Below are 27,970 nucleotides of genomic sequence, written 5' to 3'. Positions count from 1 at the left end.
TTATTTCTTTCTTTCCTGTCTTCCATCATTCCAGTCTTTCTTTCTTTCTTGTCTTCCTTCCTTCCTTTCATTTATTCTTCCTCTTCTTTCTTTCTTTCTTTCTTTCTTTCTTTCTTTCTTTCTTCTCTCTTTTCTCTCACTCTTTCCATTCCTTTCTTTCTTTCTTTCTTTCTTTCTCCTGTCCTCTCTCACACACTACCTTCCTTCCTTCCCTCCTTCCTTTCGTCCCTTCCTTTCCCTTCCCTCCCACCCTCCCTTCCTTCCTTTCATGTTAGGTAATGAAATGTCCTCAAGAAAACAACCAGGCTCAGAGAGCACCAAGGACCCCACAGTTCTCCTCCTCCTCCTCCTCCTCCCTTCTAGCACTGATGACGTTCCCTAGTTGGGTCATGAAACGTCTGCAAGGAAACCACCAAGCTCCGAGACCACCCTCATTTCAACCCTAAAGCTGCCAACATTCTTCCACGACCAAATCCTCCATCGCTTGCCGGGTGCCCCCCACAGGTAGAAAATATCCCCAGCCAGCCCCCCCCGTGACCCCTTCCGTGGCGGACTGACCTTCCATCAAGGTGTGGTGAATGCTCCAGTAGACGCTCAGGCAGTGTTTCTCCTTCTTCATGCCCCGTTTGCACTTGCAGCCGTACAGCTGGCTGGACAAGAGAGTGGTCAGCGTGTTGCGGCACTGGCTCTTGGCGCCCGGCCCCAGTTTGTTGGCGCCGTTACCGGCGATGCACTGCCGGAGAGTCCGGAATTTGGAGCTGCAGCTGGGGTCATTGGTGCAGGCTTCGCCCGCCTGCAGGCAGTCGTGAGCTGAGCTGATGGTCATGCCTTCTGCAAAGGGGAGACAAGCGAGGAAGAGCCATGAGGGATGGGAGTTGGACTATCTGTCTGTCTGTCTTTCTGTCTATCTCTCTCTCTCTATCATCTATCTATCATCTATCTATCTATCTATCTATCTATCTATCTATCTATCTATCTATCTATATGTCTGTCTGTTGCGGTTAGCTCTGGCCCTGCTCCTGCCCCAAGGATTGTGGATGTGGGGGAGACATCCACATGCTGCAGGCCTGTTTTGTCCCTGGTGGAATCTGCTGATGAAGGCTCCTCTGACCAAGAAGACATGAGTGACAGGGAGGAGGAGAGTGTGGCAGACAGCTCAGAAGGAGATCAATTCTCTAGCTCCTCCTTGGATTCAGAACAAGAGTTCATGATACAGCCACGCATGCGGAGAGCGATGCATAGGCAGCAACAACTGAGAGATTATTATCAAAGAAAATGAGGCCACCTGTGGTTGGGTGGGGCTGGGGTCATTAGTGAGGCTGCTATAAAGAGCAGCCTGTGGGTTTGGCCATTGTGGAGGATTATCTGATCGTTGTGTTTCGTGACTGCCTTGCTGACTTTGACTTTTTGTGTGCTGATTTTTCCCCGTTTTGAAACTAAACCAGGACAAAGTGTGTTTCACTTTGTGAAAGAAGAAGGACTGTGAATTGCCTCACAGCTGCAAGCAAAGTATCTCAGAACTGATAAGGGACTTGTACCAATTACCAGTTTGTTTGGAGACCAGTGCTCTTTGCTATACAAAAAGAGGGCTTGGTTTAAGTGAATTTTCGTTATAAAGAACATTGTTTTGAATTATTTATCTATCTATCTATCTATCTATCTATCTATCTATCTATCTATCTATCTATCTATCTATCTATCTATCTATCTATCTATCTATCTATACATTGATTCCTATGGGAAAAATTGTTTCTTCTTACAAGCTTTTCTACTTAAGAACCTGGTCAGGGAATGAATTAAGTTCATAAGTAGAGGGACCACTGTAATTGTGGTTTTTTTACAAAAAACAACAACTTGGCAAGAGTGTTGGAGATGTGTGGGAGTTGAATTCTGCTCGGCTTAAAGACCCCTGTCTGAAAAAAACCCACCGGTTTAGAGGCTGAAGCGAGAAAGACAAATATCTCTATATATCGCAGCAATAAAACTGTGGGAGATCTCATTACAGCTGCTCCAAAGAAATTCCACTTTCACAGGCTTGCTACTAATAAGGGATTTATCTCAAAATCCTAAGACTGTGGACTCTATTTTCTTTTCTCTCTTTCCAACATAAAAGCAGAATAACGAGAGCCGGACGGGACCTTAGAGGTCTTCTAGTCCAACCCCCTTCTCAAACAGGAAACCCTACATGGCATCGGAGTGGATTACTTACGGGACCGCCTCCTGCCGCGTGAATCCCAGCGGCCGGTTAGGTCCCACCGAGTCAGCCTTCTCCAGGTCCCGTCAACTAGATAATGTCGCTTGATGGGACGGAGGGGAAGAGCCTTCTCTGTGGTAGCCCCGGCCCTCTGGAATCAGCTCCCCCCAGAGATTTGTACTGCCCCCACCCTCCTCGCCTTCCGCAAGAATTTGAAAACCTATTTATGCCGCCAGGCTTGGGGTCACCAAGCCCTAGCCTCTGCCCAATAAATGCGTGGTATGTCTGTGGTTTGAATCTGGAAGAAATATTTTTAATGTCTTCTTTTAAAGATTTTTAAAGTTTCATGCTTAAGACCTTCCACCCTTTTTGTAGCCCGTCTTTGGACCCGTTCAATTTCATCAATATCTTTTTGATATTGATATTTTGTCAATCGCTGTTGCTTCCTAAGTGGACAGTTTGATTTCATGGAAGTTTGATTTACTCGGAGTTATATTGTGTTGTTTAAGTGTTCCCTTTTTTTGAGCAGTGTATTTGTTGGTCGGATTTTGTTTTTCGGCTGCAAAGACAAACCAGGACTGGCACAAAACATGAGCCAGCATAGGAGATCATCTAACGGTGCCCTGCAGGAAGATCTCTGCTTCAAGAGACAGAGCAACAGGGCGGGAATTCACCAGCCTGAGATCTTGGAGTTTATGTCAAAATTAAATGCTGCGGCAACTGGAGCATTGCAAATGACCCCTCCTTTTATTTGTATCATCAGGCAGAGGGGGGAAGGAAGGGAGGATGGGAGAGGGTAGAAGGAAGTGAAGAAAAAGGAAGGAAGGCAAGAAGGAAGAGAGGAAAGAGAGGAAGGAAGGAGGGAAATGAAGGAAGGAAGGAAGATAGGAAAGACAGGAAGGAAAGAGAGGAAGGAAGGAGGGAAAGGAAGGAAGGAACAAAAGGATGGAAGGAAGAAAGAAAGGAAGGAAGGAAAGGCAGGAAGGAGGGAGGGAGGAAGGCAAGAAAGAAAAAAAGGAAAGAAGGATGAAAGAAGGAAATAAAAAAAATAATTTAATTTAATTTAATTGATTTATAAGCCGTCCAACTCCTGGAAAAGTAAGAAATAGTAAGTCAGACAGAGATAAAAAGACAAATGAGAAAGAAAGAAAGAAAGAAAGGAAGGAAAGAAAGAAAGAAAGAAGGAAGGAAGGAAGGAAAGGAAAGGAGAAAGAAAGACAGAAAAGAAGGATGGCAAGAAAGAGAAAGACAGGAGGGAAGGAAGAAAGGAAAGAAGGAAGGAAAAAGAAAAAGAAAGAAAGAAAGAAAGAGGAAGAATAAATGAAAGGAAGAAAGGACAAGAAATAAATAAAGAAAGAATGAAAGAAAGAAAGAGGAAGAGGAAGAATAAATGAAAGGAAGAAAGGACAAGAAAGAAAGAAAGAAAGAAAGAAAGATTGGAAGGACGGAAGACAGGAAAGAAAGAAAGAAAGACAGAAAGAAAGAAAGAGGAAGAGGAAGAATAAATGAAAGGAAGGAAGACAAGAAAGAAAGAAAGACTGGAATGATGGAAGACAGGAAAGAAAGAAAAAAGAAAGAAAGTCAGACAAGAAAGAGAAAGAAACAATAAATGAAAGAAATGAAGAAATACAATGGAAGAACGAATGGATGGATGAATTGATGGATGGATAGAGTAGGTAGCTAAGTATGTAGGTAGATAGGAAGGAAGGAATACGATGGATGGATGGATGGATGGATGGATGAAAGCGATAGGGAGGAAAGAAGTTGTAGAGGGACTTAGATTTTCTCTCCTTTTTCTCTTGCACATCAAAGGAAGTTGTTCATGGTCATTAGAATCACTTTAAAGACATTTATAGACACGGACTATTCTGAGCACCGTGTGGTCTCATGTGGCCTGAATTTCTCACCAACGAGGAATTCCCAGGTTTCGATCTCACCTCCGGTTGAACTCAGAGAACGGATTTAGCTCCCTGCCTCCCTCGAGTCTCGGCTTCATTACCCATAACGAGTTCATTTAACAAACAAACCAAAAAAAAAACCACATAGAAAGAGAATGTGGTGCTCTGCATTGTGTCTTGGAAAAAAAGCAACACACGCACAATCACACACGCAGATCAAGATTTCGCGGGTGTCTCTCACGCAGCTCAACAACCACTGTCTCTCCTTGGCTGCAGAAATTGTGATCCGTCCTGCACAACAGCGTTCTGGTTATCCAACATCTGCTTAAAAACTTCCAGTGTTGCGTTCACAACTTCTGGTGGCAAGCCGTTTCCCTGGTTAATTGTTCTAACTGCCTCTTCAGTTCTGGATTCCTTCTCTACTTGATTAGTTTCCACCCATTGCTTCTTGTCCTGCCCTCAGGAGCTTTGGAGAAGAGGTGGACCAGGGATAAAATTCAAAAAAATTCCCTACCGGTTCCGTGGCTGTGGTTTGGTAGGCGTGGCAGGGGAGGGATATTGCAAAATCTCCTTTCCTACCCCACTCTGGGGCCAACCAGTTCTCTGAACTATTTACAATTTCTGCTACTACTGGTTCTGCAGAACCTGCTGAATTCCACCCCCGAGGTGGACTTCTTTGTGGCAGCCCCTCAAATATTGGAACGCTGCTGTTTTGTCGGGCTCTCTGGTAGACTCCTCCCAAAAATTCACAGGTACAAATTTCAGACACACACACGTTTGAAAATTCAAAACAATGTTCTTTATAATGAAAAGTCACTTAAACCAAGCCCTCTTTTGGTATAGCAAAGAGCCCTCGTCTCCAAACAAACTGGTAATTGGTACAAGTCCCTTATCAGTTCTGAGATACTTAGCTTGCAGCTGTGAGGCAATTCACAGTCCTTCTTCTTTCACAAAGTGAAACACACTTTGCTCTGGTTTAGTTTCAAAGCAGGGAAAAAATCAGCACACAAAAGGTCAAAGTCAGTAAAGCAGTCAGGAAACACAACGATCAGATAATCCTCCACAATGGCCAAACCCACAGGCTGCTCTTTATAGCAGCCTCACTAATGACCCCAGCCCCACCCAACCACAGGTGGCCTCATTTTCTTTGTTAACAATCTCTCAGTTGTTGCTGCCTATGCATCGCTCTCCGCATGCATGGCTGTATCATTAACTCTTGTTCTGAATCCAAGGAGAAGCGAGATAACTGATCTCCTTCTGAGCTGTCTGCCACACTCTCCTCCTCCCTGTCACTCATGTCTTCTTGGTCAGAGGAGCCTTCATCAGCAGATTCCACCGAGAGCAAAACAGGCCTGCAGCATGTGGATGTCTCCCCCACATCCACAGTCCTTGGGGCAGGAGCTGGGCCAGAGCTAACCACAACAGCTGCTATCCTGCCCACCCTAGTCCTTCTCTTCTTTAGGCTAAACATAGCTGGTTCCCTTAGGAGTAATTCACGGTGCGCACAGCGACTGCTGTATCTCGACAGCCACAACACACCCACCCTGTTCCCTTGAATTTTAGGAGGTGATATGAAAAAATGCAATTTCTTCTAAGTGTGGATGAAGCTATAAAGTGGATTAAATAACCCTCTGCGACAGCCCTTCAAATACTGCAAGGCTGCCATCATATCCTTCTTTTCATTAGACAGACCGAGTTCCTGCAACCGTTCTTCATGTTTTAACCTCCAGCCCCCTAACCATCTTTGTAGCTCTTCTCTACACACGTTCTAGAGTCTCAACATCCTTTTTAAGAACCTATGAACCTAAGAAGAGCCCTGCTGAATCAGGCCAAAGCCCATCGAGTCCAGCATTCTGTGTCCCACAGTGGCCCACCAATTTATTTATTATTTATTTATTTATTTATTATTTAGATTTGTATGCCGCCCCTCTCCGCGGACTCGGGGCGGCAATTGTCCGTGGGGATCTTGAGCAGAAAGAGAAGGCAAGACCCTCCCTTTCCCTTGACCCCCAACAAATCCAAAGGAACCCTGCCTGCCTCTATCAACATAGAGGCAGCACTTGGACAACCTTTTCAATAAGGGAGAGAAGGAAGGAAGGAAGGAAGGAAGGAAGGGAGGAAGGAAGGAAGGAAGGAAGGAACATAAGGAGAACCATGTCACCCAGTGTCCCACCAATTGTCCATGGGAATCTTGAGCAGAAAGAGAAGGCAAGACCCTCCCTTTCCCTTGACTCCCAACAAATAGGACCCAAGGGAACCCTGCCTGCCTCAACCATCATAGAGGCGGCACATGGACATCCGTTTCAATAACCACCTATGATACACTTGACATCCATGAATCTGCCTAATCCTGCCTTGAAGCTCTCCAGGCTGACAGCTATCATGTCTTCTGGAAGGGAATTCCATCAGCCAAGGACCCTCTGGGTGAAGAAATATTTCCCTTTATTTGTCCTCATTTTCTTACCTATGAGCTTTAGGGAGGGCCCCCTTGTCCTAGTGTTGTGTGATAGAAAAAAGATTTTCTCTCTATCCACCTTTTCTATCCCCTGCATGAGTTTATACACTTCGATCAAGTCCCCCCTTCAACGCCGTCTTTCAAGGCTGAAGAGACCAAGGCGTTGCAACCTGGTTTCATAAGGGAGGGGCTCCATTTCCTTGATCATTCTTGGTGCTCTTTTTTGCACCTTTCCCAGTTCCTTTCTATCCTCCTTGAGATGCGGTGACCAGAACTGTACACAGGACTCCAAGTGTGGTCTCACCATTGATTTGTACAGAGGCAACACAACACTAAGTGTCGCCTTCCCAAGGCCTTATAAATTGGTATTATTAACCCTTCACGTGATCTTGATTCTATCCCTCTGTTAATGCAGACTAGGACTGTGTTGGCTTTTTGGGCAGCTGCTGCACACGGCTGGCTCCTGTTTAAAGGGTTGTCCAGTAGGACTCCATGATCCCTCTCACTGTTGAGCCACCTATATCTGTTGTAGTCCTCGTCTTACAACAGTTCACCTAGCGATCGTTCAAAGTTACAGCGGCCCTGGAAAAAAGGACTTCGGACTGTTTTTCACAATTCACAATTTCCTGACAGTTAGAAGAATTAATCCATGGAATGGCTTGCCTCCAGAAGTTGCGAATGCTCCAACACTGGAAATTTTTAAGAAGATGTTGCATAAACATTTGTCTGAAGTAGTGTAGGGTCTCCTGCTTAAGCAGGGGGTTGGACTAGAAGACCTCCAAGGTCCCTTCCGTTATTCTACTCTAATTCTATTCCATTCCATTCTATTCTATTTCTTTTATTCTACTTTACTCTACTCTACTCTACTCTACTCTATGCTACTCTACTCTACTCCACTCCACTCCATTCTATTCCGTATCTCCTCTCCTCTCCTCTCCTTTTCTCTTCTCCACTTTACTCTATTCTACACTTTACTCACTACTCTCTACTCCAGTGCTTTTCAACCAGTGTGCCGCAACACATGGTCAGGTGTGCCGCGAAGCTCAGCAAGAGAGAGAAAGAGAGAGAGAAAGAAAGAGAAAGAAAGCAAGAGAGAGAGAGAAAGAGAAAGAAAGCAAGAGAGAGAGAGAAAGAAAGCAAGAGAGAGAAAGAAAGAGAAAGAAAGCAAGAGAGAGAAAGAAAGAGAAAGAAAGCAAGAGAGAGAGAGAAAGAAAGCAAGAGAGAGAAAGAGAGGCAGGGAAGGAGAGATAGAAAGAGAGCAAAAAAGAGAGGAAGGAGGAGAGAAAGAGGGATGGAGAGAGAGAGGAAGGAAGAGAGAGAAAGTGGGAGAGAAATAGAGTGAAAGAGAGGAAGAGAGAGAGAGATATTTGTCCAAACTTCCCCCCGTTCAAGGTGCCCCATTATTTTGTATATGTAAAAAATGTGCCGCAGCTCAAAAAAGGTTGAAAATCACTGCTCTACTCTACTCTACTCTATTTACATGTATTTTCTCCTTGCATCGTCCTGTTTGAGAGATGAAGATTTTCAGTGAGAAAGACCGAAGATTCAGGAACTTTTACCAGGGTAACCGCGTCCTCTTAAGACTCCCACCGTTTGTTTTTCCACCTTCCTATCGACTCAGCCTTAAAAGGGAAATTACATTTTCTATTACATAATCAATTGGGGTTAATGGACCCTCTCGGAGGGGAGGCTGCTTCTCCTGGTTCTTCCGATGGGTCCATTTCTCCAAAAATTTAGCGCTTCATCAGTTGCCAAGTGCCGCAAAGAGTCCACAAAACTCACAAGAACAGCACAAGGGGAGAATGGAGCTCCTTCGGCCGTACAGCTAGTCCTCGACTTACAACCACAACGGAGACTCAAATTTACGTCGCTAGGTGAAACGTTTGTTAGGAGGGTTTGTCTCATTTTTGTCTGCGGAGTCTACGGAGAGGGGCGGCATACAAATCTAATACATTATTATTATTATTATAATAATAATATTATTATTATTATTATTATTATTATTATTATTATTATTATTATTATTATTATTATTATGTCAGTACAACACAGCAAACGAGATCACTATGCTGGATTTTGTATTTCATCACCAGTCGGGCGCTTCCCAAGCACCTAAGACTGCGTGATGTAGCGGCGAATTATGTTTGCCGATCCCAGTAAAGCGGCCTTTTGCAATTGACAGATGGAGATTTTGTCAATTCCAATGGTTTTCAAATGTCCGCTGAGATCCTTTGGCCCTGCGCCCAGCGTGCCAAGTACCACTGGGACCACTTTCACGGGCTTATGCCAGAGTCGTTGCAGCTCAATTTTTAGATCTTTGTATTTCACTAATTTCTCTAGCTGCTTCTCCTCAATTCTGCTGGGATTGCGATGTCGATGATCCATACTTTCTTTTTCTCCACAATCACAATGTCTGGTGTGTTATGCTTCAGAATTCGGTCAGTATGAAGTCAGAAGTCCCACAGTAGTTTTGCTTGCTCATTTTCGACCACTTTTTCGGGCTTATGATCCCACCAGTTCTTTGCCACTGGTAAATGGTAGTTCCGGCACAGGTTCCAGTGGATCATTTGTGCCACAGCATCATGTCTATGCTTGTAGTCAGTCTGTGCGATCTTTTTGCAGCAGCTGAGTATGTGATTTTTTTATTATTATTATTATTATTATTATTATTATTATTATTATCATTATTATTATTATTGCACATCATTGCCCTTAATGACTATGGCAAGAAAGCGCACAAAATGGAGTTTACTCACTTAATGACAATGTTACTTAGCAACATAAATTTGGGGACTCAGTGGTGGTCGTGAGTCGAGGATCCACCTATGTTTTAATCACCGAGTCAAGCGTTTTGTCAGAAATTATATATAACGGGTTTTTTTTCTTGCGGAAACGCAACTGGTTGCAACATTAGGCTGCGCATTGAATTTTTTTCTTTCTTTTTGGGAGTTGGGGGGGGCAGGTGAGTATTTTTGAATTTACCTTCCCCCCCCCCCCCCCCGCCCTGCCGTTGTTTGTCCCCGGAGGAACTTTGCTTATTAAAAGCTTTGGACTCTACTTTGCAATTGACAGAGAGCTTTGGGGAGGCTTTGTGAAAATCGATGCCAACCATAAACAAGTCAATGAAACAATTAAAAGCCGAGCCGGGCGGCTGATGAAGAAACATGGCAGCCCCAAAGGCCAGAACGATTGGCGGGTGGCTGGAGAAGGAAAAGGCGGCTCCCACCCACTGCCCTGAGAGAAAAGGACGAGGGGTCCTGGGCTGGGAGGGGGCTGGAAGGGTGGAGGGGGGGACATTTTGAAATGGAGGGGCAGAAAAAGGAAATGGGGTTCTATCTCACTATCATCCCCCCATCTACCATTCTTTCTCTCTCTCTCTCTCCTACCATCCATCATCTGTCTGTCTGGTCTGTCTGTCTGTCTATCTACCTACCTACCTACCTACCTACCTACCATCTATCTATCTATCTATCTATCTATCTATCTATCTATCATCTATCTATCTTTATCCATCATCTATCTATCTATCTATCTATCTATCTATCTATCTATCTATCTATCTCTATCATCTATCTCTATCTGTCTGTCTGTCTGTCTGTCTGTCTGTCTATCAATCTATCTTTATCCATCTATCTATCTATCTATCTATCTATCTATCTATCTATCTATCTATCTATCTATCTATCTATCTATCTATCTATCTATCTATCTATCTATCTATCTATCTTTATCCATCCATCATCTATCTATCTATCTATCTATCTATCTATCTATCTATCTATCTATCATCTATCTATCTATCTATCTATCTATCTATCTATCTATCTATCATTCTTCTATGATCTATCCATCCATTCATCGCTCCATATCTACCTACCTACCTACCTCTGTTATTGTATCTATTTCATCTTTATTGTACCCATCCAACCATCCATCATTTACCATCTATCACCTGTCCGTATTGTACCAATTTATCTCTATTGTATCTATCCAGCCATCAATCATTCCATTAATCTTTTACATTCTCTCTCTCTCTCCCCTCCACCCCACAACCTATTCTCCAAAGCCCTTGAAGGCAGGACAAGAAGCAACTGGTGGAAACTAATCAAGGAGAGAAGCCACCTGGAACTAAGGAGAAACCTCCTGACAGTGAGAACAATTAACCAGTGGAACAGCTTGCCACCAGAAGTTGTGGGTTTTCAAGAAGAGGTTGAATAACCATTTGTCTGGAACGATGGAGAGTTTCCTGATTAAGCAGCAGGGGGTTGGACTAGAAGACCTCCAAGGTCCCTTTCAACTCCGTTTTTCTGTTATGTTGTAAAAAAACAACCGCAAGGGAGGTGCCAAGCCATATTTTGGATACGGTTGTTTTAACAGGACATTTTTTTCTCTGCTGCTTCATGATGAGCCATGACTATTTCTTAGAAACATAGAAGACTGATGGAAGAAAAAGACCTCATGATCCATCTAGTCTGCCCTTATACTATTTTTTTGTATTTTATCTTAGGATGGATCTATGTTTATCCCAGGCATGTTTAAATTCAGTTCCTGTGGATTGACCAACCACCCCTGCTGGAAGTTTGTTCCAAGCATCTACTACTGAAAGTCAAATAATATATCCTCACGTTGCTTTTGATCTTTCCCCCCAACTAACTTCAGATTGTGTCCCCTTGTTCTTGTGTTCACTTTCCTATTAAAAACACTTCCCTCCTGGACCTTATTTAACCCTTTGACATATTTAAATGTTTCGATCATGTCCCCCCTTTCCCTTCTGTCCTCCAGACTCTACAGATTGAGTTCATGAAGTCTTTCCTGATAGGTTTTATGCTTAAGACCTTCCACCATTCTTGTAGCCCGTCTTTGGACCCGTTCAATTTTGTCAATATCTTTTTGTAGGTGAGGTCTCCAGAACTGGACACAGTATTCCAAATGTGGTCTCACCAGCACTCTATACAGCGGGATCATAATCTCCCTCTTCCTGCTAGTTGTACCTCTAGCTATGCAGCCAATCATCCTACTTGCTTTCCCTAAGAGAAGAGAAGATATGGAATAGAATGGAATGGAGTGGAGTAGAGTAGAGTGGAGTAGCATAGAGTAGCATGGAGTGGAGTGGAATGGAATGGAATAGAATAGAATTAGAGTAGAATAACGCAAGGGACCTTGGAGGTCTTCTAGTCCAACCCCCTGCTTAGGCAGAAAACCCTACACTACTTCAGACAAATGGTTATGCAACATCTTCTTAAAAATTTCCAGTGTTGAACTGAACACAATATTATTCCAAATGGGGTCTCACCAGCGCTCTATACAGCGGGATCACAATCTCCCTCTTCCTGCTTGTGATACCTCTAGCTATGCAGCCAAGCACCCTACTTGCTTTCCCTACCGCCTGACTGCACTGTTCACTTCATGTTTTATTTTCCTTTTTCTGCTTTCTTATTCTTAATCTACGGCACCCGAGTTTCTCAGAAGCCTCTTCGGGGCTGTCTGGCAAGGGAGGAAGAAGGAGAGGGTAGATAACGAATAAAATAAAAACGATATAATGGAGAAAAGGGATAAAATATCCTTCTATGCAATTGTACCGAGCATAGCAAATGGATTTTTACCATCCGAAAAATGAAGAGAAATTGGAAGAAGAAGAAGGATTCAGCCTGCGTGCTACGGAAATGATCACTTCTTCTTTTCTTTTGCAATTAGTAAAATATATATACAGTGTATATATAAAGCAAACGTCTTCCAGATGTATATCTCATTCGAATGATAGCAGGAGACAGGAAGAGACACCTCCCCACCCCTACACTGACCTAAATAGTAGTTCAAACTTTTCCCCAACCGTTTCATTTAGGGTGAGTGTTGTCTTATTTTAGGTATTTTTTAAAAAGAACACTCACTTAACAAATGTCTCGCTGAGTGACAGCAATCCTGGACTTGACTGCGATTGTAACTTGAGGATTATTGTAATTGGGGCATGTTGTTCTTCAGGAGCGTAGACAGAATAGAATGAAATAGAATAGAATTTGGAATGGAATGGAATATCTTTCTATCTATCTATCTATCTATCATCTATCTATCTATCTATCTATCTATCTTTCTTTCTTTCTATCTATCTATCTATCTATCTTTCTTTCTTTCTATCTATCTATCTATCTTTCTTTCTTTCTTTCTTTCTATCTATCTATCTATCTATCTTTCTTTCTTTCTTTCTTTCTATCTATCTATCTATCTATCTATCTATCTTTCTTTCTTTCTTTCTATCTATCTATCTATCTATCTATCTATCTATCTATCTTTCTTTCTTTCTATCTATCTATCTATCTATCTTTCTTTCTATCTATCTATCTATCTTTCTTTCTTTCTTTCTTTCTATCTATCTATCTATCTTTCTTTCTTTCTTTCTTTCTTTCTATCTATCTATCTATCTTTCTTTCTTTCTATCTATCTATCTATCTATCTATCTTTCTTTCTTTCTATCTATCTATCTATCTATCTTTCTTTCTTTCTATCTATCTATCTTTCTTTCTATCTATCTATCTATCTATCTATCTATCTATCTATCTATCTATCTATCTATCTATCTATCTATTCAACTCCTATGCCACTCAATCCCAAAGGACTCAGAATAGAATAAAATTTGGAATGGAATAGAACAGAACGGAATGGAATAGAATAGAATAGAATAATGAAGAGAAGAGTGGAGTGGAATGGAATGGAATAGAATAGGGAATAAAGAATAGAATTTGGAATGGAATAGAATAGAATAGAATAGGAATAATGAAGAGTAGAGTGGAATGGAATGGAATAGAATAGAATTGGGAATGTAGAATAGAATTTGGAATGGAATGGAATAGAATAGAATAAAGATAGAATAGAATAGAATAGAACAGGAATAATTAAGAGTAGAGTGGAATAGAATAGAATAGAATAAAGAGAGAATAGAATAGAACAGGAATAATTAAGAGTAAAGTGGACTGGACTGGAATAGAATAGAATAGAATAAAGAGAGAATAGAATAGAATAGAACAGGAATAATGAAGAGTAGAGTGGAATTAAATGGAATAGAATAGAATAGATTAAAGAGAGAATAGAATAGAATAGAACAGGAATAATGAAGAGTAGAGTGGAATGAAATGAAATAGAATAGAATTGGGAATATAGAATAGAATTGGGAATGGAATGGAATAGAATAGAATAAAGAGAGAATAGAATAGAATAGAACAGGAATAATGAAGAGTAGAGTGTAATGGAATAGAATAGAATAAAGAGAGAATAGAATAGAATAGAACAGGAATAATGAAGAGTAGAGTGGAATGGAATAGAATAGAACAGAATAAGGAATAGAATAGAATAGAATTCATTTTTGCCCAAGTGTGATTGGACACACAAGGGATTTGTCTTTCGTGCAGATGCTCTCAGTGGACATAAAAGAAATGTTTGTCAAGAATCATATGGCACAACACTTAATGACAGTCCGAGTACAAATAAGCAATCAAACCATATCACATCTTCCCTGGGTTCTTGAGGTTCAGAAAAGAGTTTTCAACTATTTCATCCTTTCTCAGTGTCATTCCCCCCCCCCCCGAGGAGTTATCATTTGAGGATAACAGATATATTTCAGGTGGTGGCAGTTTGCAGACAAAATTGCACAATTTAAGGGAAAATTTAGCTGGGGGCCAAGCGAGAAGAAATGAGATCCTGGACGGAGGACTCTGCAGGTCAAAGTATTTTCTTCCAAGGAGTAGAGGGAAGAATAAATGGGAGATGGCCTCCATTGATGTCCTGCCCTCCGGATGAGTTAGGAGCAATTTCCCAGAATTTCCGACCCTGCTGTAGCTATTGAGAGGACCTCTGGCAGAAGATAGTTCAACACAGAGGTGGAGAAAATTGATTTAAGGCGTGTGCGCAGGCGGTCCTCGACTTACGACCGGCGTTTTTGGAGGACAACGTTTTGGTTGCTAAGCAAGATGGTGCACGCCTCTTACTGACCTCTTATGAATCGGGTGAGGTCAACAGTGGATAGTGGATAGTATCTGGGAAGAATAGAATAGAACAGAATACAATAGAGTAGAATAGAATAGAGTAGAGTAGAATAGAATAGAGTAGAGTAGAGTAGAGTAGAGTAGAATAGAATAGAATAGAATATGTAAGGGAATGGAATAGAATGGAATGGAATGGAATAGAGTAGAGTAGAGTAGAGTAGAGTAGAGAAGAGTAGAGTAGAATAGAATAGAATGGAGTAGAATAGAATAGAATAGAATAAAATATGTAATGTAATGGAATAGAATAGAATAGAACAGAATAGAATTTTACTGGCCAAGTGTGATTGGACACACAAGGAATTTGTCTTTGGTGCAGATGCTCTCAGCGTACATTAAAAAAAAATACATTTGTCAAGAATCATTTATTTATTTTATTTATTTTATTGGATTTGTATGCCGCCCCTCTCCGTAGACTCGGGGCGGCTAACAACAGTAATAAAAAACAGCATGTAAATCCAATACTAAAACAACTAAAAAACCCTTATTGTAAAACTAAACATACATACAAACAAACATACCATGCATAAAATTGTAAAGGCCTAGGGGGAAAGAATATCTCAGTTCCCCCATGCATGGCGGCAGAGATGGGTTTTAAGGAGCTTATGAAAGGCGAGGAGGGTGGGGGCAATTCTAATCTCCGGGGGGAGTTGGTTCCAGAGGGCCGGGGCCGCCACAGAGAAGGCTCTTCCCCTGGGCCCTGCCAAACGACATTGTTTAGTTGACGGGACCTGGAGAAGGCCAACTCTGTGGGACCTAACTGGTCGCTGGGATTCGTGCAGCAGAAGGCAGTACAACACTTAATGAGTGTCATAGGGGTCAATTAAGAAATGAAGAAACAATATTAATAAAAAATCTTAGGATACAAGCAACAAGTTACAGTCATACAGTCCTAAGTGGGAGGAAAAGGATGACAGGAATGATGAGAAAATCTAGTAGAAATAGAAGTGCAGATTTAGTAAAAAGTCTCACAGTGTTGAGGGAATTATTTGTTTAGTAAAGTTTTGGGAGTTAGATGATGATACTACAGAGTCAGGTAGTGAGTTCCATGCATCAACAACTCGGTTACTAAAGTTGTATTTCCTGCAGTTGAGTTTAAAGCGGTTTACTTTAAGCTTAATTTAATTTAAGTTAACTGCTGTAAGAGGTCTTCTCAGTCCTATTTCCGAGGCAGACCTCCCCTTCTTAACAACAACAACAACAACAACAACAACAACAACAACAACAACAACAACAGAGCTGGAAGGGACCTTGGAGGTCTTCTAGTCCAACCCCCTGTTTGGGCAGGAATTCCTACACCACTTCAGACAGATGGTTATCCAACATCTTTTTAAAAACTTCGCGTGTTGGAGCATTCACAACTTCTGGAGACAGGTAGTTCCACGGATTAGTTGTTCTAACTAATTTCCCCTTAGTTCTAAGTTGCTTCTCTCCTTGTTTAGTTTCCACCCATTGCTTTCTGTTCTACCCTCAGGTGCTTTAGAGAATAGGTTGACTCCTTCTTCCTTGGGGCAACCCCTGAGATATTGGAAGGCTGTCTTCTTTGGAGGCTTAATGAAACATTATTATTATTATTTATTAGATTTGTATGCTGCCCCTCTCCGAGGACTCGGAACGGCTCACAACAGGAAAATACACAATATACAAATCCAATAGTTAAAAAAGCAATTAACCCCCCCCCCTATAAAAAATAGTCATGCAACTCAAACAAACCATACATAAATTATAATAGCTGAGGGTATATTAATTTCCCCATGCCTGGTGACATAGATGAGTTTTCAAAAGTTTACGAAAGGCAAGGAGGGTGGGGGCAGTTCTAATCTCCAGGGGGAGTTGCTTCCAGAGGGTTGGGGCCACCACAGAGAAGGCTCTTCCCCTGGGTCCCACCAGACGGCATTGTTGAGTCGACAGGACCTGGAGAAGGCAAACTCTGTGGGACCTAATCGGTCGCTGTGATTCATGCGGCAGAAGGCAACACTTTGAATTGAGACTGGAAACTGATTGGCGGCCAGGGCAGGCCACGGAGTGTTGACCAGACATGGACACGGCCCTTCACTCCTCCACTCGAAACAGAATATCCTACGAAAATAGACTAACAATCCTGGGCCTAGAAAGCCTAGAACAACGGCGCCTAAAACACGATTTGAGTATTGCCCACAAGATCATATGCTGCAACGTCGTACATAAGTGCACTGGTGTGCCTTTCGTCCCCTGTCCAATTGTCTTTCCTCTCTTTCACCTATCATATATATTCTCTTCCTTTCATATATCCTCTCCTCTAAGTTCACTTTTACCCTTATTTATTTATTTATTTATTTATTTATTTATTTATTTATTTATTTATTTATTTATTTATTTATTTATTTATCAGATTTGTATGCCACCCCTCTCCGCAGACTCGGGGCGGCTAACAGCAATAATAATACAATGTAAACAAATCTAATATTTAAGTTAATTTAAAACCCCAATTTAAGAAACCAATCATACATACTGACATACCGTGCATAAATTTTATAAGCCTAATTCCCCCATGCCTGACGACAGAGGTGGGTTTTAAGGAGCTTACGAAAGGCAAGGAGGGTGGGGGCAACTCTGAAATCTAGGAGGAGTTGGTTCCAAAGGATCGGGGCCGCCACAGAGAAGGTTCTTCCCCTGGGTCCCGCCAAACGACATTGTTTAGTTGACGGGACCTGGAGAAGACCCACTCTGTGGGACCTAACCGGTCGCTGGGATTCGTGCGGCAGAAGGCGGTCCCGGACATATTCTGGTCCGATGCCATGAAGGGCTTTATAGGTCATAACCAACACTTTGAATTGTGACCGGAAACTGATCGGCAACCAATGCAGACTGCGGAATGTTGGTGTGACATGGGCGTATTGGACCCCAGGAGAAGAGCAGCTACTTCTGGCTTGTTTGCACCTCGGCTCCTTGGTGTAAATACTGAAAATTATGCTCCGGCTCTCATTAACGTCTGTTTTCCACGGTGGTGGAGATGAATCATCGGATGCAAATGGGAGAGAGAGAGATTTTCATTAAGCTAACTTCTCCCGCAGTGCTTTCACGGCTTTGATTAGCTGGGAATTAACCCATGCGCAGCGCTGATGTCGGTTTTAAGACTCTGTAACTGTGATGGCAAACTTATGGTACACACGCCGCAATTGGCACACAGAGCCCTTTTTAACGCAGGGTAAAAAGATATTGACAAAATTGAACGGGTCCAAAGACGGGCTACAAGAATGGTGGAAGGTCTTAAGCATATAACGTATCAGGAAAGACTTCATGAACTCAATCTGTATAGTCTGGAGGACAGAAGGAAAAGGGGGGACATGATCGAAACATTTAAATATGTTAAAGGGTTAAATAAGGTCCAGGAGGGAAGTGTTTTTAGTAGGAAAGTGAACACAAGAACAAGGGGACACAATCTGAAGTTAGTTGGGGGAAAGATCAAAGGCAACATGAGAAAATATTACTTTACTGAAAGAGTCGTAGATCCTTGGAACAAACTTCCAGCAGACGTGGTTGGTAAATCCACAGGAACTGAATGTAAACATGCCTGGGATAAACATATATTCATCCTAAGATAAAATACAGGAAATAGTATAAGGGCAGACTAGATGGACCATGAGGTCTTTTTCTGCCATCAGTCTTCTATGTTTCTATGTTTCTATGTAAAATGTCAAGCTGATTTCTGAACTAAATCACAGTCCGAGTCCAAGCTCCAATTTATTGCCGGAGCCATCCTGGCACCTACATAAGGAAACCTAAGTCTGAATTTCCCACACAGTTGAAAGTTCACATCCCTTGTCCCCCTCACCCACCCACTTGTCAAGTTGCCTACTTAGGCTGGTGGATGTTCGGTCTCTTCTTAAACATCCAGTGATGCTCACAGCTTCTGGTAGCAAGTAGTTCAACTGGTTAGTTGTCCTCAACAGCGGTGGGTTGCTCCTGGTGGCTGATGGTACAGTGGTACCTCTATGTACGAATGCCTCTACTTACAAACTTTTCTAGATAAGAACCGGGTGTTCAAGATTTTTGTGCCTCTTCTCAAGAACCATTTTGCATTTACAACCCCGAGCCTCTGAAACTGTAACCGGGAAAAGCAGGTAGAAGCTTCCGTGGGGCCTCTCTAGGAATCTCCTGGGAGGAAACAGGGCCAGAAAAGGCAGGGAGAAGCCTCCGTGGGGCTTCTCTAGGAATCTCCTGGGAGGAAACAGGGCCGGAAAAGGCAGGGAGAAGCCTCCGTGGGGCCTTTCTAGGAATCTCCTGGGAGGAAACAGGGCCAGAAAAGGCGGGGAGAAGCCTCCGTGGGGCCTCTCTAGGAATCTCCTGGGAGGAAACAGGGCCTCCACCCTCCCTGTGGTTTCCCCAATCGCATGCATTATTTGCTTTTATATTGATTCCTATGGGAAAAACTGCTTCTTCTTACAAACCTTTCTACTTAGGAACCTGATCACAGAACAAATTAAGTTCATAAGTAGAGGTACCACTGTATTAACTAAAACTACATTCCACAAATGTTTGTTTTACTGATTGTGTCCTGGGTTACCGGAAATAACAGGAGGGGTGTGGGTTTCACAACCAGCAAATGTAGTTCATTGGACAATGTGATTTATGACATGTTCAGTGAGGAGCATCAAAACAGGGTTATGAGGGCACGTAAGCTACGTGAGCTCAGTTCTGACCGCATCAGAGTATTGCTGAAATGTCACTCCTAATCAATAGCTATATCTCTTTTGAGGTTTGGCTCGTGGCTCATGAATTAATTCGGGTATCGTTCGGGAATTGCACACGGGATGCAGTGTTTTAGGTGTGGTCCTACTAAGTGTTCTGTCGGGCTCTCTGGTAGACTCCTCCCAAAAATTCACAGGTACAAATTTCAGACACACACACGTTTGAAAATTCAAAACAATGTTCTTTATAATGAAAATTCACTTAAACCAAGCCCTCTTTTGGTATAGCAAAGAGCACTCGTCTCCAAACAAACTGGTAATTGGTACAAGTCCCTTATCAGTTCTGAGATACTTAGCTTGCAGCTGTGAGGCAATTCACAGTCCTTCTTCTTTCACAAAGTGAAACACACTTTGCTCTGGTTTAGTTTCCAAGCGGGGAAAAATCAGCACACAAAAGGTCAAAGTCAGTAAAGCAGTCACGAAACATAACGATCAGATAATCCTCCGCAATGGCCAAACCCACAGGCTGCTCTTTATAGCAGCCTCACTAATGACCACAGCCCCACCCAACCACAGGTGGCCTCATTTTCTTTGATAATAATCTCTCAGTTGTTGCTGCCTATGCATCGCTCTCCGCATGCGTGGCTGTATCATGAACTCTTGTTCTGAATCCAAGGAGAAGCGAGATAATTGATCTCCTTCTGAGCTGTCTGCCCCACTCTCCTCCTCCCTGTCACTTATGTCTTCTTGGTCAGAGATGCCTTCATCAGCAGATTCCACCGGGGGCAAAACAGGCCTGCAGCATGTGGATGTCTCCCCCACATCCACAGTCCTTGGGCCAGGAGCAGGGCCAGAGCTAACGACAACACTAACGCTTTACAAAGTGATACCAACGCAGGTAGAGTAACCTTGCCTTATGGCTCCTTTCAAAACGCTAAGTGGGGCACCCTCTAAATATAGTCGAATTCAACATGGCGCTGCTGACATCTGATTATTTTAAAGGCTTTCCTTTGACGTTAAAAACCCGCTTTTTTGACAGCTTTTGAAAGGACCTGCGGAAGGTTTTCTCCCCCCTTGGTGATCCAAGGGACCCAATGCAAGAATTGCAGAAAAGCGAATGAAAAAAATTAACCGAGCATCAAGGTAAAAGCCAGAAAAAATCCTTGCTGGGGGAAAGTGTTTACTTTGCTGGGGGGAGGAAAAAAATGGATCAGAAATGATTCTAAGAAACTACAAGACAAATTGCTTAATAAGCAGGCAGGAAGGCAGGAGGGAAACTCACTTCAAAATACAGGGAATACTTGCGCCCACAATCCTACCTGAAAAATATCTCATGAGGGGAGGTGCGTTTGCGCAGAAGCAAAAACAAAGTAAACACTTTCCCCCAGTGTTCTGTCAAGCTCTCTGGTAGACTCCTCCTGAAAATTCACAGGTACAAATTTCAGACACACACACACACGTTTGAAAATTCAAAACAATGTTCTTTATCATGAAAATCCAAATAAACCAAGCCCTCTTTTGGTATAGCAAAGATCACTCGTCTCCAAACAAACTGGTAATTTGTACAAGTCCCTTATCAGTTCTGTGATACTTAGATTGCAGCTGTGAGGCAATTCACAGTCCTTCTTCTTTCACAAAGTGACACACACTTTGCTCTGGTTTAGTTTCAAAGCGGGGGAAAATCAACACACAAAGATCAAAGTCACTGAAAGAGTAGTAGATCCTTGGAGCAAACTTCCAGCAGATGTGGTTGGTAAATCCACAGTAACTGAATTTAAACATGCCTGGGATAAACATAGATCCATTGTAAGATAAAATACAGGAAATAGTATAAGGGCAGACTAGATGGACCATGAGGTCTTTTTCTGCTGTCAGTCTTTAAATGTTTCTATGTTTCTATGTCAGTAAAGCAGTCACGAAACACAACGATCAGATAATCCTCCACAATGGCCAAACCCACAGGCTGCTATTTATAGCAGCCTCACTAATGACCACAGCCCCACCCAACCACAGGTGGCCTCATTTTCTTTGATAATAATCTCTCAGTTGTTGCTGCCTATGCATCGCTCTCCGCATGCGTGGCTGTATCATTAACTCTTGTTCCGAATCCAAGGAGGAGCTAGATAATTGATCTCCTTCTGAGCTGTCTGCCACACTCTCCTCTTCCCTGTCACTCATGTCTTCTTGGTCAGAGGAGCCTTCATCAGCAGATTCCACCGAGGGCAAAACAAGCCTGCAGCATGTGGATGTCTCCCCCACATCCACAGTCCTTGGGGCAGGAGCTGGACCAGAGCTAACCACAACAGCCAGCAAGATTTTTTCTGGCATGCCCTCATCACCTCGAGGTTAGACTACTGTAATGCTCTCTACATGGGGCTACCTTTGAAGAGTGTTCAGAAACTTCAGATCGTGCAGAATGCAGCTGCGAGAGCAATCATGGGCTTCCCTAGGTATGCCCATGTTACATCAACACTGCATTGGTTGCCGATCAGTTTCCGGTCACAATTCAAAGTGTTGGTTATGACCTATAAAGCCCTTCATGGCATCGGACCAGAATATCTCCGGGACCGCCTTCTGCCGCACGAATCCCAGCGACCAGTTAGGTCCCACAGAATTGGCCTTCTCCGGGTACCGTCGACGAAACAATGTCGTCTGGCAGGACCCAGGGGAAGAGCCTTCTCTGTGGCGGTCCCGACCCTGTGGAACCAGCTCCCCCCCGGAGATTAGGATTGCCCCCACCCTCCTTGCCTTTCGTAAACTCCTTAAAATCCACCTCTGCCGTCAGGCATGGGGGAATTGAGACATCTCCCCTAGCCTATATAGTTTATGCATGGTATGTTTGTATGGATGTATTGTTTTAAATAAGGGTTTTTAGATATCTTAATTATTAGATTTGCCATTGTATACTGTTTTTTTTAATTATTGCTGTGAGCTGCCCCGAGTCTGCGGAGAGGGGCGGTATACAAATCTAATAAATGAAATGAAATGGTAATCCACCCCAGGTCGCCATCACCGCACTAGACCAAACGGACTCTTTTCTTATCCTAAGTCTCGGTTCTTTTTGAAAAGCAAGAGGCTGAGTAAATTTCGGGGAGGTTAAGTGGTACAGAAGTTGTCTGAGTGTTAATTGCCGCGTGGGCTCCACTGCAATTTGCACCTTGTTGTCGAGTTCCTGTGTGCACTCAAATCCTCAGTTGTGCTTTACACCTCTACAGTTTTGGAGATTATATTTGCTCCTTCCAAAAGCTGGGCGAGCGGACGGGCTTTTGTTAACCTTGTCGGAAGCCCACCCCTCCCAATTTACCCCCAATATAAAATATTCCTCATTTTTTAATATTAAAAAGAGGCAGGAGAGAATGTTTCGCCCCCGAGGAGAAATGGAGAAACGTTTTTTTCGAGGCAGAAAGCAGCCTCACTCTTCCTGCTGTAGGAAAACAGCTTCAGGTAGAAAAGGCTGGTCTTTCGGAATAGGATATTTTATTTTATTTATTTATTTATTTATTTTATTTATTTATTTATTTTGTCCAATACACAATGAGGGTTTTAGTGGGTATATATCTATATACACATAGTAAAATACATGATGAAGGTTATAGAGGAGATACTCATAGTAAAATATATCTAAGAAAGAATAGAAAAGAAGGTATAGTAATAGAACATATCAATGAAAGAATAGAAGAAGAGATATAGGAATAGAAGAAAGGTATAGGAGATATAGGAGAGCAATAGGACAGGGGACGGAAGGCACTCTAGTGCACTTGTACTCGCCCCTTAGTGACCTCTTAGGAATCTGGAGAGGTCAACCGTAGATAATCTAAGGGTAAAGTGTCACTACGGAGTCCGGTAATGAGTTCCATGCTTCGACAACTCGGTTACTGAAGTCATATTTTTTACAGTCAAGTTTGGAGCGGTTAATATTAAGTTTAAATCTGTTGTGTGCTCTTGTGTTGTTGTGGTTGAAGTTGAAGTAGTCGCCGACAGGCAGGATGTTGCAGCAGTTAAAAACCCATTATAATAAAAACCAATCATACAGACATACCATGCATAAAATTGTGAAGGCCTAGGGGGAAAGTGTATCTTAGTTCCCCTATGCCTGGCGACAGAGGTGGGTTTTAAGCAGTTTACGAAAGGCAAGGAGGGTGGGGCAAATTCTAATCTCTGGGGGGAGTTGGTTCCAGAGGGTCGGGGCCGCCACAGAGAAGGCTCTTCCTCTGGGTCCCGCCAAGCGATATTGTTTGCTTGACGGGACCCGGAGAAGACCCACTCTGTGGGACCTAACTGGTTGCTGGGATTCGTGCGGCAGAAGGCGGTCCCTGAGATATTCTGGCCCGGTGCCATGAAGGGCTTTATAGGTCATAACCAACACTGGTTAGCTGGTTGTCCACCCAGACTCCAAGATCCCTCTCGTAGTTGCTGCTATTGAATGTGGTTTCGCCCAGTTGATATGTATGACTTTGTTTTTTCCTTACCTAGGTGTAGGATGTTACTTTTCTCTGCTATGAATTTCATTTTATTTGTTTGGGTCCAGCCTGCAAGTCTCTCGAGATCCATCTTTTCCCACCTCCGCACGGCGTCTGCGTCCTGCCAGAATCTAATTTCCCGGTTGCCCACTCGCTTTCGTTCTTTCTCCGACTGACAAAACTGCCACGTCCCGAATTTCCAAGGCTCGGCCTCTTATCTTGGACACCACATTTTGTGTTGCTCCTCTTGGCTTCCCCCACAAGGACCCCATTTCTCTCCCCTCGGCAGGAAGGGAGGGGAGGCCTCCTGGTTAAAAATACAGGGGTCCCTCTACTTATGAACCTAATTCGTTCTGGGACCAGGTTCTTAAGTGGAAAGGTTTGTGAGAAGAAGCAGTTTTTCACATAGGAATCAATGTTAAAGCAAATAAGGCGTGCGATTGGGGAAACCACGGGGAGGGTGGAGGCCCCGTTTCCTCCCAGGAGATTCAAAGAGAGGCCCCACGGAGGCTTCTCCCTGCCCTTTCCGGCCCTCTTTCCTCCCAGGAGATGCCTACAGAGGCCCCATGGAGGCTCCTCCCCACCTTTTCCATTCCTGTTTCCTCCCAGGAGATTCCTACAGAGGCCGCACAGAGGCTTCTCCCTGCCTTTTCCGGCCCTGTTTCCTCCCAGGAGATTCCTAGAGAGGCCCCACAGAGGCTTCTCCCCGCCTTTTCCGGCCCTGTTTCCTCCCAGAAGATTCATACAGAGGCCCCACAGAGGCTTCTCCCTGCCCTTTCCGGCCCTGTTTTCTCCCAGGAGATTCCAAGAGAGGCCCCACGGAGGCTTCTCCCTGCCTTTTCTGGCCCTGTTTCCTCCCAGGAGATTCCTAGAGAGGCCCCACGGAGGCTTCTCCCTGCCTTTTCCGGCCCCGTTTCCTCCCAGAATATTTCTGGAGAGGCCCCACGGAGGCTTCTCCCTGCCCTTTCCGGCCCTGTTTCCTCCCAGAAGATTCCTGGAGAAGCCCCACGGAAGCTTCTCCCTGCCTTTCCCGGCCCTGTTTAATCCCAGGAGATTCCTAGAGAGGCCCCACTGAGGCTTCTCCCTGCCTTTTCCAGCCCTGTTTCCTCCCAGGAGAATCCTAGAGATGCCCCACGGAGGTTTCTCCCCGCCTTTCCGGCCCTGTTTCCTCCCAGGAGATTCCTAGAAGAAGCAAAAAGTATCCCTAAGTATCGTGTATATAATAATAATTATTATTTTATTTATTTATTTTAGGTATTTGTTTTGTCAAGTACATATTGGAGGTGTGTAAAGATGTAATAATATTCATATACATGATACTAGTAAAAAATAAAAGAAACATTAGGACAGGGGACGGAAGGCATGCGTCTGCACTTATGCACGCCCCTTACTGACCTCTTAGGAATCGGGAGAGGTCAACAGTGGATACTCTAAGGGTAAAGTTTTTTCTGATAAATAAATAAAAATAAAAATTCCTCCCTACTAAACGGACGCAGGCCAAAAAACCCGAAGTCTGCCACTGTCAAGATGGCTTCTAAGAAAACTCTTTTTTTCCCAGCCATGAATGCTTTGCAATTGCCGTGGGAAAAAAATGGGCTGATACAAGATAATTTCCCACGGAAAAATTGCCGGTAATGCGTTTCCCCCGGAGAGAAAATTACCGGCTCCCTTCACAAAAATGGCGAGGGACCAGAAATGAGGGATGTTACTCCTGATAGGAAAAAAAACTCCGTGCTAGACCTTCTTCCATGGTTATTATTGGAAGATGGGTCATTTAAAGCTGGGAAGGGAAATTGCAGGTAGCCGGACTCGGGGGAAATAAAAAATATGGAAAATGGGCGTCTTTCCTGCTTTCCACAATGTTTGGGTTCCGGATCCTTCGTTGAAAATCAGGAACGGGGTGAAAAAAATCAGGAAATTCTCTTTTTTGGAGAATTTCTGCCGACGTTTTGGTGATGGACCTGCTTATAACGGCTCTGCCAATGGATATAACAGTGTGGCTCAAACTTCGGTGGCTTGAAGATGGCTGGACTTCAACTCCCAGAATTCTCCAGCCGGCATAGTTCTCCTCCTCCTCCTCCTCCTCCTCCTCCTCCTCCTCCTCCTCCTCCTCCTCCTCCTCCTCCTCCTCCTCCTCCTCACTGACTTTGGAAAATCTCACTCGCACTGATGATGTTACCTGGTTTGGTGATGAAATGTTTGCAATGAAACTACCTAGCTCAGAAAACACCATCACTTTCTGCTCCTCCTCCTCCTCCTCCTCCTACTACTACTACTACTATCAGTAAACCTCACACCCTTCAAGTGCTGATGCTGTTACCTAGCTGGGTAATTAAATGTCTGCAAGAAAAGAAGCAGGTTCAGAAAGTAGCAAGAACCCCACAGTCCTACTCCACCTACTCTTACTGCTACTACTGCTGCTACTACTATTACTACTACTACTATTCTCCGCAAACCCCTCACCCTTCTAGCACTGATGATGTTACCTAGTTGGGTAATGAAATGTCTGCAAGAAAACAATGCAGCTCAGAGAGCACCAAGGACGCCACAGCCCTCCTCCTCCTCCTCGTAGTAGTAGTAGTAGTAATAATCTCCGCAAACCCGACTTCCTTCTAGTACTGATGATGTTACCTACTGGGTAATGAAATGTCTGCAAGAAAACAATGCAGCTCAGAGAGTTCCGAGGACCCCACAATCCTCCTCCTCCTCATAGTAGTAGTAGTAGTAGTAGCAGCAGTAGTAGCAGCAGTCTCTGCAAACATTACTTCCTTCTAGTACTGATGATGTTACCTATCAGGGGAATGAAAGGTCTGCAAGGAAACCACCAAGCTAAGAGAGGTAACCAGGTAGCAAGGACACCACTGTCCTCCTCCTCCTCCTCTTTTTCCTCCTAGTAGTAGTAGTAATCTCCGCAAACCCCACACCCTTCTAGTACTGATGATGTTACCTAGCTGGGAAGTGAAATGTCTGCAAGAAAACAATGCAGCTCAAAGAGCACCAAGGATGCCACAGCCCTCCTCCTCGTAGTAGTAATAGTAGTAGTAGTAGTAGCAGTAGCAGTAGTAGTAATCTCTGCAAGAAAACAATGCAGCTCAGAGAGTTCCGAGGACCCCACAATCCTCCTCATAGTAGTAGTAGCAGTAGTAGTAGCAGCAATCTCCGCAAACCCTGCTTCCTTATAGTACTGATGATGTTACCTAGCTGGGGAATGAAATGTCTGCGAGGAAACCGTCAAGCTCAGAGAGGTAACCAGGTAACAAGGACCCCACTGCCCTCCTCCTCCTCTTTCTCCTCCTAGTAGTAATAGTAATCTCCACAAACCCCATGTCCTTCTAGTACTGAGGATATTACCTAGCTGGGTAATTAAATGTCTGGTAGAGAACCACCAAGCTCAGAGAGCTCCAAGGACCCCACAGTCCTCCTCCTCCTCTTCCTCGTAATCCCTGCAAACCCTACTTCCTTCTAGCACTGATAATATTACCTAGTTGGGTCATGAAATATCTGCAACAAAACAACCAAGCTCTTCCTTCTCCTGCCCACAAACCCCACTCCCTCCTACCACACCTGACTGGGGAATTCTGGGACTTGAAATCCACCCATCTTGAAGCCATCAAAGTTGGGCAACCCTGTCTTAGGATCTCCATGCATTAGAGCCAAAGTTTCTGCTCTCCCACCCACCCCATCCGTTTCCTCAGGCTGCCCCCCACTCTTTTCCCACGCCTCCCCTCATTTGGGAAACATATCCCATGGGCAGGACAAGAAGCCCCCCCCCCCCCGGTCTTTTCCAGGGGCTGAGTATCTCCCAGGGATTTTAAGGCTGCCCTGGGAAAGGTGAGACTTTTGCCCTATAACTCTTTGCAGAATTGGCCCTCTCTGAATTCCAGCCAAGAGGACATGAAAGTTCCTAATTTATATATGTGATGAAAATTGGACAAAAAAAATCAATTCCATAAAAACTTACACATAACCCTTTCCTAGTACAAGCTTATACAAGAGATGAGCCCCAGGTTCAAATCCCAGTAAGGGTGTGACTATCTGATGAGGGCAAATAAGCCCAAACTAGATCTATAGTAGTCTCCCTTCCTTTTCATTATCAGCAAAAATATGTTACATATGTGTGTGCGTGCGTATGTAACATATTTTTGCTGATAATGAAAAGGAAGGGAGACTACTATAGATCTATTTCACGCTATTTTGATCTCATCAGTTAGTCATACCTTTCCGAGGATTTGAATATCTATCTGTCTGTCTGTCTGTCTGTCT

General features: G+C 43.6%; 1 protein-coding gene across 1 annotated transcript in view; it reads right to left on the bottom strand.

Annotated features, from left to right (window-relative positions):
- GFRA4 (GDNF family receptor alpha 4) overlaps positions 1-27,970 on the bottom strand; it is a 99,058-nt gene that overhangs the window by 41,789 nt on the left and 29,299 nt on the right. Inside the window, exon 2 of the mRNA XM_070756524.1 lies at positions 559-831. Within this exon, the coding sequence (XP_070612625.1) occupies positions 559-831 (273 nt within the window). The remainder of the gene's footprint in view (positions 1-558; positions 832-27,970) is intronic.

This window comes from Erythrolamprus reginae, chromosome 7 (genome assembly GCF_031021105.1).
Source record: "Erythrolamprus reginae isolate rEryReg1 chromosome 7, rEryReg1.hap1, whole genome shotgun sequence".
In the NCBI taxonomy this organism is placed as follows: domain Eukaryota; kingdom Metazoa; phylum Chordata; class Lepidosauria; order Squamata; family Dipsadidae; genus Erythrolamprus; species Erythrolamprus reginae.
Note: the sequence above shows the minus strand (reverse complement) of the source record. Positions and strands in the feature narration are given on the sequence as shown.